At 33.7% G+C, this 23,280-nt stretch overlaps 1 protein-coding gene across 1 annotated transcript in view; it reads right to left on the bottom strand.

Annotated features, from left to right (window-relative positions):
* The window catches only part of PDS5B (PDS5 cohesin associated factor B), a 186,857-nt gene that overhangs the window by 81,963 nt on the left and 81,614 nt on the right, over positions 1-23,280 (bottom strand). Inside the window, exons 8-12 of the mRNA XM_040621970.1 lie at positions 19,206-19,346; positions 14,609-14,724; positions 11,766-11,860; positions 3,131-3,276; positions 855-1,006 (exon numbers count right to left, since the gene is read on the bottom strand). Coding sequence (XP_040477904.1) covers positions 855-1,006; positions 3,131-3,276; positions 11,766-11,860; positions 14,609-14,724; positions 19,206-19,346 — 650 coding nt within the window. The remainder of the gene's footprint in view (positions 1-854; positions 1,007-3,130; positions 3,277-11,765; positions 11,861-14,608; positions 14,725-19,205; positions 19,347-23,280) is intronic.

Below are 23,280 nucleotides of genomic sequence, written 5' to 3'. Positions count from 1 at the left end.
ATTTTCTCACTCTCATCTATTATGGGCAAGACCATTTGGATCTAAGAATTTAAAATAAATTCAATCGAGACTATGGACTCTGAGAAACAAACTGAGGGCTTCAGAGGGGAGGGAGGTGGGGGAATGGGATAGACTGGTGATGGGTAGTAAGGAGGGCACGTATTGCATGGTGCACTGGGTGTTAAACGCAACTAATGAATCATCGAACTTTACATCAGAAACGAGGGATGTACTGTATGGTGACTAACATAATTTAAAAAATTAAAATTAAAAAAGAATTAAAATAATAAAAAAATAAAATAAAATAAAATAAATTCAATCAAGTGAAATAAATTCAGACTGCAAGCAGGATTCACAGATCTATTAACTACTAAGTGGTCAGGATCCATACAAGATCTAACTTTATACTATAATAGAAAAATACAAAGATTATATTCATATAATATGTTTCAAATAAAATTATAAACTGTCTTTATCCTTCAGTAGAAACTGTTTATTTAAAATGTCTATAATCCAAAAGGTTTCATTTATTTGAAAACATTTTATTTGAAAAATAACCTATGAAATAAAATTTAAATTATTACACACATTTCTACTCTTAAGTACTGCTCTGTTTAAAAATAGTATACAAAAACAAACATTTAAGCTATATCCTTTCCTAAAGTTGTATGTACATTACTGCTTCATTTATGGCTTTGGTGGGAAGAAAACTAGTCAGTCACTACCTTTACCTTGCAGTAAAAACTGAGAGACTTTAAAGTTATAAAGAAAACAGTTTACCTAAAACAACAGATCAACAACAGCTGAATACACCAAATGCGCCATATATTTTACATATGGTGTCCTTAACTTACCGATCATCAATACTATTTTGATAATATATATGTAGCAATTTGTCTTTGATCCACGAAATCTGTTTTGCAGCATCTTTTCCAGCTGCTGATTGTAAAGCATACTTCTTATAAATTTGGGCAAGTCCCATCATGGCTTCTTTGCGCACTCTCCACTTAAAGTAAAAACAAAAATGCTTTCTTAAAACTTAAAAATGCTCACATTATATTTCAGGAAAGTCTGTTTTCTTGTTTTTGAGTTGCTTTACACAATATATATTCATCAATCCTCAGTTAGTGGATATCAATTTATGACTATGAAAAAAACACAACTATCATTTTAATGTATCTTCTATGTAAGGTACAGCAATATAAGCATGTATAAAGAATTTTAATGCTTTAATCATTTATCCCTAAAAAACAAAAGTTAATCACCATCAAAAAAGTCACTTAGAATGTAAGGCAAAGTATGCTATAAAATTTTAAAAGGCAAGATTGAGTTAATTGTGACCTATCTCTTATACACTTTTTCCAGTTATGGAGTATAATAAATATACTTCAATTAGAGGTACATGACAGTGGCTTTATCAAATGCTGAGTAAAGACACTCAGTTCATTTTGTATATTTGAGAATCAAGTTCAAGTGTAAAAGGAAGGTATTCAACTATTTTTCAAAATACGTATTTGCTATAGTATATCTAATATTGCTTAATTATCTTGGGACGAGTTTATTCTTTAATTCTATACAAACAGCACTACAAACAGCACTACAACCAGTAAGATGTTAGTAATGTTTACAACTTCATGAAGCTGCACAGATGTTTCTTTTTTTTTTTTTCCTTTGCAGTCTGTCATTCATTGTATATTCTTCCATTCGTTTTTCTTTCAATTACTTACAGCAGATTCAGAACAGTCCTTATCTCATCCAACCACTGATACATACTGAAATAAAAGACTTCAAAAGCTTTACTCATAAAATAAGAATTCAATATGTTTGTAGGAACTTTCTAATTCTCTATCTTATCGGTAACTCTAATTCCCCAAACTGCTGCTTTAAGGAGAATATAAAGATAGAGCATATTCTAATACTGCGAAGAACATAAATATATTCCATTATTTTTTGGTACCCAATTAATATTTATATGAATGAACCAAGCAGCCCTATGATGAATACAACACGATTATCAAAAATGTGAATTTATGTGACCCCAACAATACACAGATACTTAGCTCAAATTCCAAGTCTAACAAAGAAAAAGACTACCTGAACACTAAGAAGGCTGTTATCCTACCATGTGGCAAACAAATCTCCTTTTCCTTCTTTATGCCTTTTAAACCTTTCATTAATACCCAATGAAATATTCAAAAAGACAAGTCTAAATTTATTAGTTAAAATAAGTTGTTCCTAATACCTATAGATTTGGAGGGAAAACTATGCAATTCCTGGCCATCTATTCTCTCCCCACAACCAGCATTACCAAAGAGAGCATTAAATGATGAAGACAGCACATCAACCTTGTAAGCAACTGTTAAAAATGTCGTAAAGTATTTACGAGTCAAAACTATTCACAACTACGAACAGGCCTCCCACCTTCTTTGCTAATTAACCCCCAAATACATCAATGATTTTCATCCTTCACCAAAATTACTCAAGCCTAAATCCAGTAACACCCACACCAGAAAGGAAAGGCACTGGGGATGAGGAGAGAATGAACATTCACTCACATACTTTACTGAGTGTCTAATATACTCCAGGCAACATGAATACAATAAGAAGACATGGTACCTCTCTTAAAAGCCAATGATTAATGCGTATAGCTAGTGGGTGCTCATTCAAGAGGAAAGGTTTAGGGTCACAGAAGATAGGCTGGAAGCATGCTGCTCTGCTGGTTTAGCTTTGCTAAGCTGAAAACATGTTATTTTCTACTCCACAGAAATTATAATACCAGCTAAAGGACTATCAACTGATACCCATATGAAAAGAAACAGAAGAAAGCCAACAACATAAGAAATTGTGTCAGAGGCCTTAACAAGTCACTTATTAAAATTAGTGTCCAGGCTAAACATCTGACTACCATTTAGAACCAACTCATTTTTAAGATGAGAACAAATAACCTGAATTTAAAAACCTAACAAAATTTAATGTGAAAAAAAAACCCTTCTCATAAACATTAAATATTAAAATGTCCCCCAAAAAAGGGTTAATTACATTTAAGTCTCAATATTTTCAAATGAAATACCATTAAATTTAAAGTATTCAAAGTAAAAGCCTACTACTACTAATTATTATTCCTACTTACCCGTTTGTCTAATGTTCTCTCTCTCACAAAATTAAGTAAGTGATCGTTGACCAGAAGAATATCCTTTTTAGCAGCTGTAACTATAGACACAATAACATCATGTCTAATAGCTTCTTCAGGATCATGCGACCTCACCTTAAGATACTCTGAAAGACAAAATTTTATTTGATTAAAATGGAACTTTAACAACTGAAATGTTTTAAAAGATTGCATAAGTCCTTTGTAAGTAAACCAGAACAAAACAAAACCTAAGCAGAAGGTTCAATGTTTCAAGAAAATTAAGAGCAGAGGACAAAGGGGAGTAGAAATGAAGGTCAGTCCTTTAGTCAAAATACAGGAGTTTACATGCAACTACTGAGTACTAAAACCCCTCCCCATTTGGGGGGCAGGTAGTTGTATTAAGGAGTTTTTAACCTCATTAACTAAACCATACAACTGAACTAAGTAGTATATGACTTTAAATATTTCATTTCTGTTTTTTGTTTAATAGTTAGAATATCCAAGTCAAGTGGTTCTACTGAGAAAAGGCTAGAATATTCAAGCTTCTATCCCTTAACTAGGGAAACCCTAAGTAAGGTTTCAGAAAGAATAAAATTAAAATATCAGCCACCAAGAAATAAGATTACGGGAAAGACCACAAGGAAAGTCCATGTAACTGAACTAAGAAAAGCAAAGGGAACACAGAAGAAATTAAACATTTAACAATTAGAAGTGGCTGGAGGAAGACCTTACAGTCAAAAACATGGCAGTTCTGATCTGACACTGAGAAAGCTGAAAGAAAAAATTAACACTCTTCAGTAATGATATATTAGAGGCTTAAGGAAGAGGTAACACAATTGAACCTGAACATAACAAAATATTATTCCACTTTTTACTGTAAGACCAGTAAGCTAAAATTTCATTGTTTGGATTTGGAGCAATGTGTCTAGCCATGCCTATATACAGCAAATCGTGCTTATGACAGTAAATGCATTTACCTCCCCATAAATTGACAGTTTAACAAATAATTATAATGCAAACACCCATAAAAAACACTACCCAGGTCTTAAGCATTTTCAGTGTGAGCATTCCATAGCAGGAACTATTTCCAAAAATGAGAAAGACCGTACACTGCCAAAAAAACCTTCCTAAATGTTATTTTATCTAACTCAGTAAAGAAAGCTATTTTAAGCACTGATTTCAAATGGAGCCTGTTAAATACATCTCAAGTTCATTTCCCCACCAAGATAAACACAGTAGTTTTATCTTTCACTTTACTTGTTTCAAGTGCAATAGATGTTATTTTAGGTGCCACTAAGACAAAACCAATGACAACACCATCAATTTTAAGATGCATCCCAACTTCCCCAAAACAAATCATTCATATGAAACATATACACAAGAGCTATTAACTTACAGGTCCTAACTGTGCAGAGGAAGAGAAAACAAGAGAAAGAAGAAATTCTTGATTATTAGAATGACAAAGCAGCTAATAATACTCTTCACAATATGTCCATGTCCCTCAAAACATGGCTGAAGGCACAAGGATGAATCTCACAAACACACTGTCAAGAAAGATAAGACATACATGTGTGTCTAACATATATTAACCTCAGCTCACTCTTGAAACCCTAAGAAAATGTCTTTTATTTTTTTTTCAAGATTTTATTTATTTATTTGACAGAGAGAGACACAGTCAGTGAGAGAGGGAACACAAGCAGGGGGAGTGGGAGAGGAAGAAGCAGGCTCCCAGCAGAGCAGGGACCCCGATGTGGGGCTCGATCCCAGGACCCTGGGACCACGCCCTCGGACGAAGGCAGACGCTTAACGACTGAGCCACCCAGGCACCCCAGAAAATGTCTTTTAAAAGGGACAAGTACAAGAGAAAAGATCATAGCAAAAGAGATTTTTCAACAAAACTGTGGCCGATGTAGGACTTGTAAACAAAAGAAAAAGATGAAATCCAAAAAGGGAAGAAAATAATAAATAAGTTCATTTCCAGGGCAGAAGAACCATGAAAACATTTAGAAATTCAAGGCACCAAGCAACGAGAAAGGCAAAGATGAAGAATGCAGCTGAAAATATGAGGAATGGTTGAAAATGTGCATATAAAGTAGTTAGACCTCTAGATCTTTCAAAGCTATCTTTTATCCAACTACAAAAAACGTGCAGTTTATATCAATACAGGCCTACCTCAAGAAGGAAAAACTCAAATAAACAACCTAACCTTACAGCTAAAAGTTAGAAAAAGAAGAACAAACAAAGCTTAAACCCAGCAAAAGGAATGAATAATAAAGATTAGAGTAGAAATAAATGATAGAGAAACTTAAAAAATAAAACAGATCAATGAAACCAAGAGTTGGTTCTTTGAAATGATCAACAAAACTGATAAACCTCTAGCCATAAAAAAAAGAGGACCCAAATAAACAAAATCATTAATGAAAGAGGAGAAATAACCAACATCACAGAAATACAATTATAACAGAATATTATGGAAAACCATATGCCAACAAATCGGACAACTTAGAAGAAATGGATAAATTCCTGGGAACATATAACCTACTAAAACTGAAGCATGAAGAAAACAGAAATTTTGAACAGACCAATTACCAACAATGAAATTGAATCTGTAGTCAAAATAACTCCCAAAAAACCAAAAGATCAGGACCAGACAGCTTCATAGGAAAATTCTACCACAGATTTAAAAAGTTGATACGTATTCCTCTCAAACTATCCCAAAAAAATAGAAGAGGAAGGAAAACTTCCAAATTCATTCTATGAGTCCAGTATCACTCTGATACCAAAACCAGATAAAGACATCACAAAAAAAAGAATATATAGGTCAGTATCTTTCATGAGTACAGATGCAAAAAATCCTCAACAAAATATTAGCAAACCGAATCCAACAATATATTTAAAAAATCATACATCACGATGAAGTAGGATTTATTCCTGAGACGCAAGGGCGGTTCAATATTCACAAAACAATTAACACGATACATCACATCAATAAAAGAAAGGATAAAAATCAGATGATCAAGGGCACCCAGGTGGTTCAGTCAATTAAGCATCTGCCCTCAGCTCAAGTCATGATCCTGGGGATCCCAGGGTCGTGGGATCAAGCCCTGCATTGGGCTCCCTGCTCAGCAGTAGTCTGCTTCTCCCTCTCCCTCTGACCCTCCCCCCACTCATACTCACTCTCTCTCTCTCTCTCTCTCACAAATAAATAAAATCTTTTTTAAAAATCATATGATCATTTCAACAGATGCAGGAAAAGCATCTGACAAAGTACAAGATCCATTCATGATAAAAATCCTCTGCAAAGTAGGTCTAGAGGGAACATACTTCAACATGATAATGGCCGTTTATGAAAAACCGAGAGCCAAAAACAGAGCTTTTCCCCCTTAAGGTCAGGAACAAGACAAGGATGTGCACTTCCACCGCTTTTATTCAAAGTAGTACTGAGAAGTCCTAGCCACAGCAATCAGACAACATAAAGAAATAAAAGGCATCCAAATGGATAAGGAAGAAGTAAAACTTTCACTATGCGCAGATGACACACTATACACAAAAAACCCTAAAGACTTCCCCAAAAAACCACTAGAACTGATAAATGAATGCAATATAGTCACAGGATACAAAATCAATGTACAGAAATCTGTTGCATTCCTGTACACTAATAATGAAGCAGCAGAAAGTGAAAGTAAGAAAATAATCCCATTTAAAATTGCATCGGAAACAATAAAATATCTAGGAATAAACTTAACCAAAGAGGTAAAAACCTGTACTCTGAAAACTATTAAAAAAACACTGATGAAATCAATTCAAGATGACACAAAGAAATAGAAAGACATTCCATGATCATGGGTTGGAAGAATAAATACTGTTAAAATGTCTATACCATCAAAAGCAATCTATAGATTTAATGCAATTCCTATCAAAATACCAGCATTTTTCACAAAACTAGAACAAACAATCCTAAAATTTGTATGGAATGACAAAAGACCTTAACTAGCCAAAGCAATCATGAAAAACAAAACTGGAGGTATCACAATTCCAGACTTCAAGTTATATTACAAAATGGTAGAATTAAAAACAGTATGGCACTAGCATAAAAATAAACACATAAATGGAGAATAGAAAACCCAGAAATAAACCCACATTTATATGATCAATTAGTCTTCAACAATGGAGAAATGAATATCCAACAGAAAAAAGACAGTCTCTCCAACAAATGGAACTGGTAAAACTGGACAGCTACATTGCGAAAGAATAAAACTAGCCCATTTTCTTGCACCATACACAAAAATAAACTCAAAATGGATTAAAGACCTAAATGTGAGACCTGAAACCATAAAAATCCTTGAAGAGAGCACATGTAGTAATTTCTCTGACATTGGCCGTAACAACATTTTTCTAGATATGTCTCCTGATGTAAGGGAAACAAAAGCAAAAATAAACTACTGAGACTACATTAAAATTAAAAGCTTCTGCACAGCAAAGAAAACAACCAACAAAACTAACAGACAACCTAGAGAAGGGGAGAAGACAGTAGCAAATGATATAAAGGGTTAATACCCAAAATATATAAAGAGCTGATACAACTCAATACCAAAAAAAACCCCTCAAATAATCCAATTAAATAATGAACAGGAGACATGAACAGACATTTTTCCAAAGACAGATGGCCAAAAGATACATGAAAAGATGCTCAAATCACTCATCATCAGGGAAACACAAGTCAAAACTACAATGAGGTATCATCTCACACCTGTCACAATGGCTAAAATCAACAACACAAGAAACAACAGGTGTTGGTGAGGATATGGAAAAAGGGAAACCTTCGTGCACTGTCAGTGGGAATGAAACTGGTGCAGCCACTCTGGAAAACAGTATGGAATTTCCTCAGAAAGTTAAAAATAGAACTACTCTTCAAGCCAGTAATTGCACTACTGGGTACTCACCCAAAGAATACAAAAATGCTAATTGAAAGGGATACATGAATCCCTATTTATTGCAACATTATTTACATACAATAGCCAAGCCAAGGAAAAAGCCTAAGTGTCCATCCATAGATGAATGAAGAGGAGGAGACATACACATACACACACATACACACACACACTCTCTCTCTCTCAAAATGGAATATTATCCAGCCATAAAAAGGAATGAAAGCTTGCCATTTGCAACAACATGGATAAAGCTAGAGAATGTAATGCTAAGTGAAATCAGTCAGAGAAAGACAAATACCATATGATCTCACTCAATGTGGAATTTAAGAAAACAGAGGAGCAAAGGAAAAAAAAAAAGAGAGAGAGAGAAAGACAAACCAAGAAACAAACTCAATTATAGAGAACTGATGGTTACCTGAGGGAAGGAGGGTGGGGGAATAGGTGAAATAAGTGATGGGAACTAAAGAAAAAAAAAAATTTTAATGTACCCAGAGGCTGAAAAGTAGGAAATCATACAACATACAACATAAATGTTTCATAAAAAAATGAAACTACATACTATCTTTTGGTAAACATTCAAACATTTCGAATATTCCAAACAATGAATGGTAAGGACTTAAAAGGTTATTGGTGAAATTATTCACATCTAAAATATATTTTAGATAGCTATAAAAAATCAAAACATCTATTTAGCTAACAGTAAACTGTGCACTGAAGTTCTGACTATGGGAAAATTAAGTTTTTTATACTTTAAAAAAAATGCAGAATATATATAGACTACTACAAATCAACAAGAAAGACAAGCCAATTTTTAAAAGATGGATTTAAAATTTAAACAGACACTTCATAAAAGAAAATATCAATATACACATGAAAAGATAATCTCATCAGTCATCAGGAGAGTGCAAATTAAAACTACAACAAAACAGAAAGACCTATGAGAATGACTACAATCAAAAAGATTTATGATACAAAATGCTGACAAGAACACTGAAGAACTGGAACTCTCAACATTTCTAGTGCAAGTTTAAAATAGTATAGCTAATATGGAGAACTCAGTCATTTCTTACAAAATTAAACACATATTTACCCTATGACCAGCAATTTCACTTAAGCTGTTACAAAGAGAAATAAAAGCATAAATCTATTGAAACACTTGTAACAATACTCAGAGTAATCGTAACAGCCCCAAATCAAAAACAACCCAGATAACCATCAAACAAAAAAGTGGATAAACAAATTATTGTGTATTTATACAATAGAATACCACTCAATAATAAAAAAGAATAAAGTAACAACGCAAGAGTCCCAAAGACACCTGCAACTAGACTTAAACTCCTAATAGGATACTCTTCAGTGGGGAATCTGACTAGTAGAAAAGAAGTATTTAAACTAAAAGTTTTCTAACAAACAACCCACCCTGATCACCCTAAATCGAGGTTCAGAGTCGGCAATCCCATATATATATATATTCGGGGCTTTCTAAACAGCTCTTTATTTAGTCCCCCATTCTTAATTATGAGCAGAGAGCTACTGCTTGACAAGCATTTGAGGAAAGCCTCTAACATGGAAAATACAGACAAAAGCAGGCGGGAAAAATAAGTTAACCAACATTAATTTTTTCAGAGAATGGTGCATCAGTAACACAAGAACAGAATGTTACAGTAAAAGGAACATCAGGGAAAAAGAGAAGAAGGAAGAGAAAGGAGAAACACACACACACACGAGAGAGAGAGAGAGAGAGAGAGAGAGAGAGGGGGAGGGGGAGGGAGGGAGGGAGGGAGAGAGAGAAGGAAAGGAAAATTAAGGGGCGGGGTAACGAAAGAGGGAGGAAGAACAGATCCCATGAAAATCAATGCTATAAAGCAGAAGCTCAAAGAGCAAGCAGTCCAAATTCAGATGTGAGTGGGCAGGTAGAGGGATCCAGGCAGGATTCACCCCCAAAAAGGATGAAAATGAGAAATACCTGCTGTTTAAACCTAACTGGTAGAAATTCAACAAAATCCAAAGGCATTACTATGAGAAACTATTACGAAAGAATATACTTTATCATTTCATCAAAAGAAACTCAAAAGGAAGTAGTAAGATTTAAAAAGCAACCATAAGGAAAGACCATAAAAAAAAGCATTTAAAAATGTACTACAAGTTGGTAAAGTTTTAAAAAGAGTAAATAACTAATAACAAACAATAATGTAAATGATGGAAAGAGAACATTCAGAGTTAAAACTTTCAAGGTTCTTTGATTGCTCAGAAAGAAACTAGAGAGTTCTGATTAACTTTACACTTCACTGATCAATTATGCAGTAAAAGCACAAAAGCGAATATTAACTCCCAAGCCCACAGGGGAAAAAAGGAAATATGAAAACAAAGAAAATTAATCAATTAAGCAGAAAAGAGGAAAACAGGAAAAAAAGAAAAAAAAAGTAAGAAGCATGGAAATAAAAAACATAAGATAGGAGAAATAAGTTCAACTCCAACAAATTCAAATGATACCATTTCAATAAAATTTTTAAAACACATAACAATACCATATATCATTTATGGACAAATATACATGTGACGTAGATAGAAAAACAAACAAGATGCAGACCAAATTTAATGGAGTGCCTACCCCCCGTGGAAATAGGAAGAATAGTTTATGAGAGGCAGTTCAACTACATCTACAATTTATTTTCTTTTTTTTAATCTCTTAACCAAATACAGCAAAATGCTAACATTTCTGAAGAAAACAGAGTAGCTACTATAGTCATCTGTATTTTCTGAACAATTTCCTAATTTTAAAAAATTAAAGGCGCTTGGGTGGCTCAGTCGGTGAAACCTCTGCCTTCAGCTCAGGTCATGATCCTGGGCTCCTGGGAATGAGCCTTGACCATAGGGCTCCCTGCTCAGCAGGGAGTCTGTTTCTCCCTCCCTGCAATCCTCCCCCTCACTCGTGCTCTCTTGCTCAAATTAATAAATAAAATCTTTTTTTTTTTTTTAAGATTTATTTATTTGTGAGAGAGAGAGTGCAAGCACAAGCAGGGGGAGCAGCAGGCAAAGGGAGAAGCATGCTCCTTGCCGAGCAAGGAGCCGGATGTGGGACTCTATCCCAGGACCCTGGGATCATGACCTGAGCTGAAGGCAGACTCTTACCTGACCGAGCCACCCAGGCATCCCTAAATAAGTAAAATCTTGAAAAGAAAAGAAAAGAAAATGGAAAAGAAAAGAGAAAAGAAAAAAGAGAAAAGAGAAAAGAAAAAAAATTACTAGAGGAGCAATATTCAGATACATGATATCCTTATTACAACAAAAATGCAAAGCTCTGAAATGCCTTGTAATTATACAGATTTCAGAAAAGTTACCTCCAGTTGGCATAGTTTACAAATTAATGACGCTTACCTAAGTTCTCAAAACATTAAAGAATAGTAAAGAACATCAAAGTCAAGTTCTAATCCAAACACCTGAAATACCTTTAGAATTGTTCTTATACTAAAAACTCATATTGTTTCTGGTAAACTGACTTTTTATAGGTGTTTCTAGACTAATAGGTATAAGGAGTAAAAATTCTAGCTTCAGAGAGTAACTTCTGTGATGAATTGAAAGAAGATGACTTTACACATCACAGTAATAACCAAAAAATGGCATTTTTCCCCCAATATACATAAAACTGATTTTTTTTCACCAAAGAACATCTAGGCATGTTTGCTATTATGGGTATATAATACCTGTTAAGTCCTTTGCTAAATCAGGATGGTTCATGAGACAATGACTAGCAAACTTCACACATTCCAGGCGGATTGGTACATGGATGTCATTAAATCTGATAAAACAGAAAGGCACAGAATGATCTTTAAAATAAGAGAAACAATTATTGTTTAATCTATACTTAATTTATATTTATTTCTCTAATTAAAAGAAAAAAACAAGTTATGTAGAATAATTCAAAACAAAGCTAGACTATTTCAACAAAGTTTTGATAAGCTATATATCTATGAATGCTTTGGAATGTCTATATTAAACTAGGATAATCTCCTGTGAGATCTATATATTTTTAAGGAGCATGTATAAACAATACACATTTGGGGGCGCCTGGGTGGCACAGCGGTTAAGCGTCTGCCTTCAGCTCAGGGCGTGATCCCGGCGTTATGGGATCGAGTCCCACATCAGGCTCTTCCGCTATGAGCCTGCTTCTTCCTCTCCCACTCCCCCTGCTTGTGTTCCCCCTCTCGCTGGCTGTCTCTCTCTGTCGAATAAATAAATAAAATCTTAAAAAAAAAAAAAAATACACATTTGGCTCAAGCACAAAAATTAGAATGACAAGATTTTTCCTATATTATTCTTTTAAATACATATGTTTATATATAAACCTGTGTGTGTGCATAGGTCAGAGATACATTATATAAATCCCAAACTGTGTCTGAAAAGAAATCTTTTCTTCAAAGTATTCTTTCTTAAACGTAGGGCATTCACTAAAAGTGTAGCAGATCCTGCATTAAACCCCCGTATTATTTTACATGACTCTAAAACTGAGCCCAAATTAACTCCTATCCAGCTAACCATCACATTACATTTCAACTAATACCAAAGCCAATTTTTCCATGAAGTATCTTAGTATGTATCTCTAAAATATTAAAACTCTTTGAAAGATATGTCGTTTAAGTATCTTTTATTTTGTATTTCTCCTCCAATTTTTTTTCCTTATAATTTATTGGGTGAAGCAATTGTTCTGTGTTTGTGTGTGTAGTGTTTTCCACAGTTTAGATTTTGCTGATCTGTATTACTCTGGTTTCAATTAATAGGCTCCCCCTCTCTCCTAAATCTTACAAATTGATAGTTAGATCTAGACACTTAATCATATCCAGATTCACTGTTTCAGCAAGACTATTTCATAGATGGAATCCTGTTCCCTCCATCATAAAGCACATGATGTCTCAGTGTCTCTAAACCATTGATGTTGAAAGCCTATATATATTAGTTCATCCTGGACTACAAAACAGTGATGTTTTTAAAAAATCTTGTTAAGTAACAACAAGAACATCAAAGTAAAGTGAGAATTTTCCATTCAATATTTTCAAATGTCTAATTCTGTAATATCAAAAGGTTTCCAAATCTTCTATCACCCAATACCATAACAAATTTAGTATTATAAAGGAGAAAACAAAAGAGGTCTTCAAAATGAGCACGAAATTATTCATAAAAGCTTATTACAAGGAAAAAAATGCTCTATGAAGTACACTCAAAAAAAAAAAAAGTTATAACATCTAGCCTATGGTCTCTAGTATCCAGAGTGTTTTGAGTCCAAGTACTCCATCCCTATGTACTTTCCCATTTTTCAACTAAACATGTACCATTTAACCATTATAAATAAATATAACAAGACCTCTTTAAAAAATACTCTAGCTCCTGAAAAGTGATAGTAATCTGTTTCAGTTTTAGGTCATTAATTTTAAAAGGAAAGGAAAAATTACAATGTAATGGAAATGTGACAAATTTTAACCTACAAAATAAAGTCTGGGTAATCCAAGTCCTGATTTAAAAATATAGTAACTGTCTGTAAGTAAAAACTGTATTTTTGTTTTACCACATTAGGTGGACTTTAAATTGAGTAGTATAATTAAACATTTAAACTATTCTGCTCTACTGCCCAAGAACTTTCCATCGTATTTAAAGGAAAAAGTCTAGAAATCAAACTCAAAATGACAACAGGCTAAAATTTATTTGTTTAATGCACCTAGTCATATATTATTGCGTTAAGAAATCAGATTAAGAATTTAGCACTTGGCAAGCATTTATAAAAGCTTATATGTCATTTAACAAATTAGAAAAAGAAGACCAAAAGAGATTAAATTTATTATAATCACTGACAATTCTAGTATTAAGATGGAAAAATTGGTTATAACATGCAAATATTTCAATGTATAAAGAAATAGAGTAAAAGTTCTTAAAACCTAATTTAAGCAGAAGAAAAAAATTCTCCTTTATCTTCTGGGTCAAAGTACGTTTCAGCCAGGGCACTTCAAGTGGTTTTAATATATTCAAGGTCAGGGATACCTTTAGAAACGTAATGAACCCTTCTCATAGAAAAAAGAAACATACAAACACACTCAATTTTGCAACCAATTTCAAGTGTGTGGACATCAAAAGCATATACGGAACCCAGGTTATCACTTCCTTTAAAATAGAAATGTACAAAGGAGGTTAGGAGGAAGACATACATATCATTTATTTATTCATTCTGTGGATCCCCTTGTCCTTACAACATCTTACAATGATTTAATTTCAGTTAGAATGATTCACTGCTATGTAATAACACATTTTAACTTCATGATTATAATATATTTTGAGATAGCTTTTTAAGTCTTTCAAAAATTACTAAGGGCAAAATAAGATGAAAAGAGAAAGGGAAATTGTAAATATGGCCAATCAGTACTAACACTCAAAAATTTCAATATATAAAACCCTTCGTTTTTATAATTTCAAGAAAATATTAAATATGGACGGCATTTTAAAATAATATAAATAGATTAAAACATATATTACTTTTAAACAGGACATCAAAATCATATACCTGCCCAAGTAACACTGCCAAAGTGGTTTGTTTTGAGAAGCCAATTCTGAATCCTTTGCACCAAACATTTTTGCCAGTAGTTTAACAACTTGCAGGCGTTCTTCATTATCATTACTCTAAAATAAAACACAAACAGCTTTAAAACCATCAGGTAGAGTCGTAATAATTTTCCCATGATTTTCCTCATCTCCCAATCCCACAGAAAAACTTTCATGTACTCGAGATGAAAAAGTATACATAAAAATGCCCAATATACTTTGCAAAAAATAAATAATCCCTTAAATGCTCTAAACATCTTGTTAAAGCAGTACTTCCTACATGAAAATATATCCCAAAGTTTGAATAAATGTTAGAGGCCCCTCTTAAATCTGAGGCTTATTTCCATTCACAGTCAAATTCAAAAACTACATCAAAGCTAGGCAGACCCTTGAAAAACTATTTGTGGTTTTTAAAAACAGACATGAAGAGACAAGGCCTACAGTAAACAGAAAAATCTATATGATTGTACTGGTTAAACTCTTTGTAGAAATAAATATGTGAAGTCCCAAAAAGGAGAAATCAGCTCACCTACACATACCAGATTCATAATAGAGTTCAACAATATGATGAAGCCTTGCACACACAAAAACTAATTTCTGCTTTATTTACTCTATTATGGGTAGCATGGAGACAAGAACTCAATTTTATTATTGGTTTTGGTACCTCCAACAAATGACACAATGGTTAAATGACTGAGTCAGCCACAATACTACACTTGAACATAAAATGTGACTGTATCAAAAAACACTGATATTCAAAGTGCTACGAAGACACTGTACATCTTTTTTTTTTTTTTTAATTTTAAACCAATGCCTCAGCCAAGCACTAAGAGCTCCCATAAAATGACCTAACTCATCTCTATTAGTTCTTTCACTATTCCTCTAAGTAAGTACTTTTCAACCCCAGGGGTACATTAGAATGACCTCTAAATGTGGTATGTACACACACACGTGTACACACACATACACAGGAATATTACTCAGCCATCAAAAAGAATGAAACCTTACCATTTGCAATGATGCGAATGGAGCTAGAGTGTATTATGCTAAGTGAAGTAAGTCAGTCAAAGAAAGACAAATAACATTTAGTTCACTCATATTTGGAATTTAGGAAATAAAACAGATGAACATATGGGAAGGAAAAAAAAGAGAGAGAAAGAGAGAGGGAGGCAAACCATAAGAGACTCTTAATGACAGAGAACAAACTGAGGGTTAATGGAGGAAGGTGGGTGGGGGATGGGCTAGATGGGTGATGGGTATTAAGGAAGGCACTTATGATGATGAGCACTGGGTATTTTATGTAAGTGATGAATCACTAAATTCTACTCCTGAAACCAGTATTACACTATATGTTGCATAGAATTTAGATGAAAATTTGGAGGAAAAAAATAAAAATAATAGTAAAACAGAATGTTTCCTATGATTAAGAGTCTCTTATGGTTTGTCTCCCTCTCTGATTTTACCTTGTTTTATTTTTTCCTCTCTTCCCCTATGATCCTCTGCCTTGTTTCTTAAATTTCATGTACCAGTGAGATCATATGATAATTGTTTTTCTCTGACTTATTTTGCTTAATAATACTCTCTAGTTCCATCCACACCGTTGCAAGTGACAAGATTTCATTTTTTTGATGGCTGAGCAGTATTTCCTTGTGTGTATATATCACATCATCTTTATCCATTCATCTTTCGAGGGATATCTGGGCTCTTTCCATAGTTTGGCTATTTGTGGACTATGCTGCTATAAACATTGGGGTGCAGGTGCCCCTTCGGATCACTACATTTGTATCTTTGGGGTAAATACCCAGTAGGGCAATTCCTGGGTTGCAGGGTAGTTCTATTTTCAACTTTTTGAAGAAAATCCATACTATTTCCAGAGTGGCTGCACCAGCTTGCATTCCCACCCAGAATGTAGGAGGGCTCTCCTTTCTCTACATCCTTGACAACGTATGTTGTTTCCTGACTTGTTAATTTTAGCCATTCTGACTGGTGTGCAGTGGTATCTCATTGTGGTTTTGATTTGTTTTCCCTGGTGCCAAGTGATGTGGAGCACTTTTTTATGTGTCTGTTGGCCATTTGGATATCTTCTTTGGAGAAATGTCTGTTCCTCTCTTCTGCCCATTTCTTGACTGGATTATTTGTTCTTTGGGTGTTGAGTTTGAGAAGTTCTTTATAGATTCTGGGTACTAGCCCTTTATCTAATATGTCATTTGCAAATATCTTCTCTCAAAAGAGGAAAAAATAAACCAAGATAAAACCAGAGAGGGAGACAAACCATAAGAGACTCTTAATCAGAGGAAACAAACTAAGAGTTGCTGGCGGGGAGAGGGATGAATGGATGGGGTAACTGGGTGATGGACATTAAGGAGGTCATGTGATGTAATGAGCACTAGGTATTATATAAGACTGATGAATCACTGACCTCTACCTCTGAAACCAATAATACATTTTATGTTAATTAACTGAATTTAAATTTTAAAAAATCTGCCCATGACTATTCATAATAGCACTATTCATAATATAGCAGCAATTACTTATAATAGCAAAGGATGGAAACAACATAAATGTCCATCAACTGATAAAATATGGTATACCCATACAATGAAATATGATTTAGCAATAAAAGGAATGAAGTACTGACACAAACTGCAACATGGAAGAACCTTGAAAACTTTATGCTAAATTAAAGATTACGGTCACAAAAGACTACATATGCTATGGTCCCATTTATAGAAATGTCTAGAATAGGTAATCTACAGGGACAGAAAGTAAATTAGTGACTGGGTTGAGGTCTTCAGCTGGGGTCCTGGAGGAATGGAAGGTCACCACTAAAGGGTTTAAAATTTCTTTTGGGGGATGATAAAAATGTTCTAAAATTAATTGTCACAAAAGTTGCATGACTCTGTACGTTAAAAAATACTGAATTGTCTACTTTAAATGGGTGATTTTTATGGTACGTGAATTATATCTGCATAAAGCTATTACAAAAAGAAAAATAATAATAAAACAATCTAAAAAAAATGGCCTCTAAAGTTCCCAAAAAAACCCAAAAACTGAATGCCTGGACTCTACTGCCAAAAATTCTGATCAAAACAACTAGTCTGGTTTAATGCCCAGACGTCTGTTTTGTTTACTAAGGCTCCACACGTGAAGATTCTAATGTGCTGCCAGGGATGATTTAAACTTACTTTATGCCACTATCCAACTATAATTCTTTGTGTTCCACAAATTCACCCACCTTCCTACACCTCTATATGCTTCTCTATCTGTTTCCTTTGTTTCAATTGTACGCTGTTTATCTTTTAGCACACTTACAATATCTGGCTTATTAAATCTGAATTTTTTCCTCTTCTATAATAGATGGCAAACTTAAAAACAGGGATGAGAATTCCTTACTTTTATATTTCTTACAGTATTCAGTATTTTTAATAAAGAAAATTCTAGACTGGGGCGCCTGGGTAGCTCAGTCAGTTAAGCGTCTGCCTTTGGCTCAGGTCATGATCCCAGGGTCCTGGGATCGAGCCCTGCATCAGGCTCCTTGCTCAGCGGAGAGCATGCTTCTGCGTCTCCCTCTGCCTGCCGCTCTGCCTACTTGTCCTCTCTGTCAAATAAATAAAATCTTACAAAAAGAAAGAAAAGAGAAAAAAAGAAAAGAAAGAGAAAAGAGAAAGAAAAGAAAGAAAATCAGACCAACAAAAAAATTAAAAGTATGATTGCCTCATCAAAATTGCTAACTACATGGGAAGATATGGGGCAGGCAGGCCAGTGAATCAAGTGGTTCACTTGAGAAATAGACCAAAAATATACCCCAGAATAAAACGAGAATAATCAGTTGGTAGTTTTGTGGGATATTCACACTACAAATACGGATTGTTTATTTTCTTGTTTTGAAAGAGACAAATCAAAATTTTTGCAAACAAGAAATATAACATGGAAATCATTTAAGAATTACTCTGGATGGTAACATCAGGTTTCATCAAAGATGACTAATTATAACCAGCTTTTTTTAATCTTCCTGTAATAATTGGAAGAACAAAGACTATTCCCCAAATCTACAAATGAAACTCCATTTTATGACATAATTTAATGTCAAGGCAATAGGAACATGTCACCAAAAGATTCCAGAGAACTATGTGAAAAGTAATGGAACTTTCAACATAGGCATAACATAACATATACAGAGGGAAAATATTTCACGATATGTGAATAAGAGACCCTAAACTATTTTCACGGCCTAATCAAGGGGTCTTGGGAACCACTAAAACTTGAAAAGAAACTTCATGTATAGCTAGACCTCAAAAGTTAGTCACATCCTAAGATTTATCTGGAAATTATCTGAAGGAAAATATCATCATTAATTAAGTGGCTACTATCTGCTAGGCACCATGCCAGGCATTGCAGATTAACAAAGAGGTAAGGTACAAACATGTAAATAAGTAACAGTAACACACCACCACATCTGTAACATTCAGCTAAAACTACCACCGTAAGAATTAAAGAGCAACAAATAATGTTCTTTGCTTATCTGGTTGACAGAACCGTAACACTTTTAAAATAATTACCTTTAGTTTAAATTCAAGTTGGGGTAAAACTGAGAGCAGCAAATGACTATCAATATTATAGAGCTCCAAAATTAAGTCAAAGACATGCTCTGACAAATCGCTGATAGATGTTTTCCCAAGCATCAGAACCTGATTAAAAAACTTTTGAGAAAGAAAATTTATCATTAATAGAAATGCCACGGATAAAATGAATTTTCTAAAATCTTAATTATCATTCAATTAAATTCATTATTATTCTGTACAAAGTCAAACTAGAGTTATCAAAACATTTCTAACAGTAAGTGGAAAACAACTACAGGCTAGTTCACCTTGTATATGAAATTCACCTTATACACAATAAAAGATAATTTGTACTAACTTACCAATTAGCTTATCAATCAACACTCTACCTACCAAATGTACTTTTTTTTTCCATTACAGTACTTACTGTATTTTATCCTGTAAGAGAGTTATATTTGTGTACATGTCTAATTTCCCTACTAGATAAATTTCTTAAAGTCAAGGGATCACACCTTGTTCTCCTAGCATGTATGGGAGACAATAGCATTAAAGACAAAACCTTGCACCTTCATAAAAGGGGCTGATTCCATTTTTAAAATATGTAATTTTACATTTATAATGCAATATAACCTCTTCCTAATCCTTTTTGTCTTCTTTTATATTCTGATAAACAGTGTATACATTATGTACAAAGTTTACAGCCAATTAAAATTAATTAAAAGCGCACACACACACACACACATTAAAATCTAATTAAAAGCACACATACACACACATGGAAAATCCAAATTTGAACAATTTTGTTTCTATAAGGAACAAGCTATAACTAGTTTCCACATTTAGATCATTTACCATATTACTACTAAAACTGGTAAAGATACATGACATAATGGTCCAGTTTCTATTTAAAGTCTTCCAAATTCATAAAAAATTAACCCAGAGCATATACCACATATTCTCAACAATATCTTCCGTTTCCTTAAAGAAGTAGTTTAAGGATTTTTTACACTACATAAGCCCTGATCTCTCCTCTCAGTAACAGTTAACACAAACCTGGCTTACTATATGGAAAGTACAAAGTCAAATATTTCAGATTTCTATGTCTTTTCTGCTTGCTTTAACTCTTAGGTTATTCTTAAATGAAGTTTCTTATGTCTATGAACCTGTACAAACTACCTAGCCATGAAGGGGAGAAAAGAACAAATTCTATTTTACTTTTCTTTTTTTACTGGTTTTAAAGTAATTTGTTTGTTGTCCTTGTTGGAAAAGACATCATGACATCAAAGTTAAATTCTCACTCAGGCTGAAAATAAAATGACTTTGTTTTCATTCACAAATTTTTTCCTGTTTAAAAATAGTAAATCTAACCTTTCCTTAACAAGACCACAATAATCCTTTCCAATCTGGCCACCTTGTCATGTGATATAACTGTCCTCCTTATCAGTCTGGGGAAACCACATTTGAAAATTAAAAAAAATTAAAAATGCTGTAGTCTATTAAGTGTGCCACAGCAGTATGTCTTTAAAAAAAAAACCATCGACATACAGTAATTAAAAAATAATTTATAAAAAAATATTATTTAAAAAAAATTAAAAAATAAAAAATAATGTATTGCTGGGGTGCCTACGTGGCTCAGTTGGTTCAGTGTCCAACTCCTGATTCTGGCTCAGGTCATGATCTCAGAGTTGTGAGATGGAGCACCACATTGTGGAGCCTCCTTAAGATTCTCTCTCTGCCCCTTCCCACCTGCTCATTCGCAGGCGTGCACACTCCCTCTCTGTTCCTCTCTCTTTCTCGAGAAAAAAAAAAAAAGTTCTGATGAAAAATAAAATAAATAAAATTACCAAGAAGTGATTCATGCAGAAAGTTTTTTGATAGGTCATTACATACTTTTTGTTTCTGATAGTTTGACCTTTTCAAAAAATACATACACTTTTTAGTTTGTTAAGTGACACATTTTATTTTTAAAAAATAATCTGTAACACCAGCGATTTAAGTCCTAAGTATTTAAGAATCACTATAAAGAACAAACTTGAATGTGTCTACATCATATCCCTGATAGTGAAAAAAAGTAGGGAAAAAAGAGATAGAAATGTAGTTATTATTATCTCAGCATCTACCTGTATTTTTGCTTGCTAATTCTCTACTAGAAAGATAAATGAATAATGGCTACTACATGTACAAGTTCAAAAAAGCTGAGAATTATTTTAATATTGTAATTCATTTTATCCTACAAGACAATTAAGTTCACTAGGTCAAAGTCTGAAGTAGAAAAAAAAGATGTATAAGGGAACAAAGGGGGGGGAAGCAATTCTTAATGACTTCTTAGCTAACCATTAAATAAAGCAAGGAACAAAAAAACAAGAGATCAAACAATGGACCAAGTACTGGGAATAAATATACAATTGGAAGTATGCTCGGACTATTCTACTAGCCTTGTACCTCTCGCCCCTCATCTTCTGATAAAGATACCACAAGAAAGTATGGAGAGGGCCGCTCTACTTCTGCAGGCAAGAACTAAGAACAGGCAATTAACATAAGGTATTAGTGACAGGGAAATGTAAGCACCTGAGATTGCTAAAAGTATTTCTCTGGTCCTTTTTCTTTTAGCTCTAATTATAAGTATATTCAAACATTAACATATGCTGAGAGAATACTATAATGAACCTCATCACCTAGCTCCAACAAATACCAGCGTTCCATCTTGGACCTTTCTTTCTTTTATTATCCAATCAAATATTTCTTTCCCCAAGTCTAGAAAAGATATTAACATGGGATAGTGTTATTTGTTTGGTTGGGGGGGGGGCAGAAAAAAAGGCATCAAAAAAATTTAAGTGTTCCCTAAAAAACATCTGGCTTGGTAATACCAATTTAAAGAAATGACCACCAGGAGGAGCTCACCTAGTGTATCTAATGGGCCATGAAGATAGTCATTCAGATGCACTTGAAGCAAAGGAAAAGGGAAGGCTAATTAATCACGCAGAATGCTTAAGTCTGTGTCCACACACTTCAAAAGCCATTAGGTCAATAATGAAAAAAAAACTCAACCCACTCAAGCCAACCAATTTATTCTGGCCAATAACCAAGAGTCACAAAACTTGCAGAAATCATTATTTAGAATTCCCTGCCAATTTGGAGCTATTAAGAAAGATTACACAATTTGTCCAGCTTCTGAAAGTTCACCCTCCAAAATAATTTCCTTACAAATCAAATACATTTTTCCAAATCATCATGTGTTTAGAATTATTTAAGGCCATAAGCCAGAAACAAAAACTGGAATTTACCAAGATACTGTTCTATAAAGTTTGTTACTTTTTCAAAGCACATCTTTTCATGATGTATTTTATATACTGACTTCATTTTTTATATACTACAGGAAATATGCTCCTTCAATAAACTTCAGGAAAATTATATACATAAGTGATTATAAAGGACTTTGTTTCTCAGTTTATGCCAAGAGACAGATTTACATCCTTTACATATTTGAAGGTGGGTGAAAAGTGGAAAGTAAGTAGAGAGAACTGCTACATAATTCCAGAGGCCAACATTAACACTGTGTTCTAGATTTGTTCCAGGAGGCACCACTCATGTGAATACACTCCATGTGAATGGTGTCCTCTAGAGTTGTGCAAGTCAACAGAACTATGGAGAGAAAATAAAACTTAAAATAAGCTTTTATCAGTGAACCAATCTATCAGCTAAAATACACTTCTGAAAATAGCTAAAAGATGGTCAAGTGTAAATAAGCAGATTTGGGATAATATTGGAAGGGCTCATATCATCTCAATTCTTCCCCTTTTTCAGAAAAGGCTAATGAACAGAAATCTACCCCAGGGACAGCAAGAGAGACAATAGTCATCAAATTGCTGCCATTCATACTTGCCTTCAACTTTAAAGCTTTGATATTAGTTCATATCTACTTCTTGTACAAATCAATTTAATCTCCAAAAAGCTGTAACTTCCCTGAATAATGAGAAGTTCCATATGTTTTATCTAATTACATTTAATTCTATTTGTAACATTAGAAACAGTGTATCTTGCTAACCAAAATAAGAGCTATTTTAGTTCTTAAGCA

This window comes from Ursus maritimus, unplaced genomic scaffold (assembly GCF_017311325.1).
Source record: "Ursus maritimus isolate PB19 unplaced genomic scaffold, ASM1731132v1 scaffold_10, whole genome shotgun sequence".
Lineage (NCBI taxonomy): Eukaryota > Metazoa > Chordata > Mammalia > Carnivora > Ursidae > Ursus > Ursus maritimus.
This window is presented reverse-complemented; position numbering and strand designations above follow the sequence as displayed.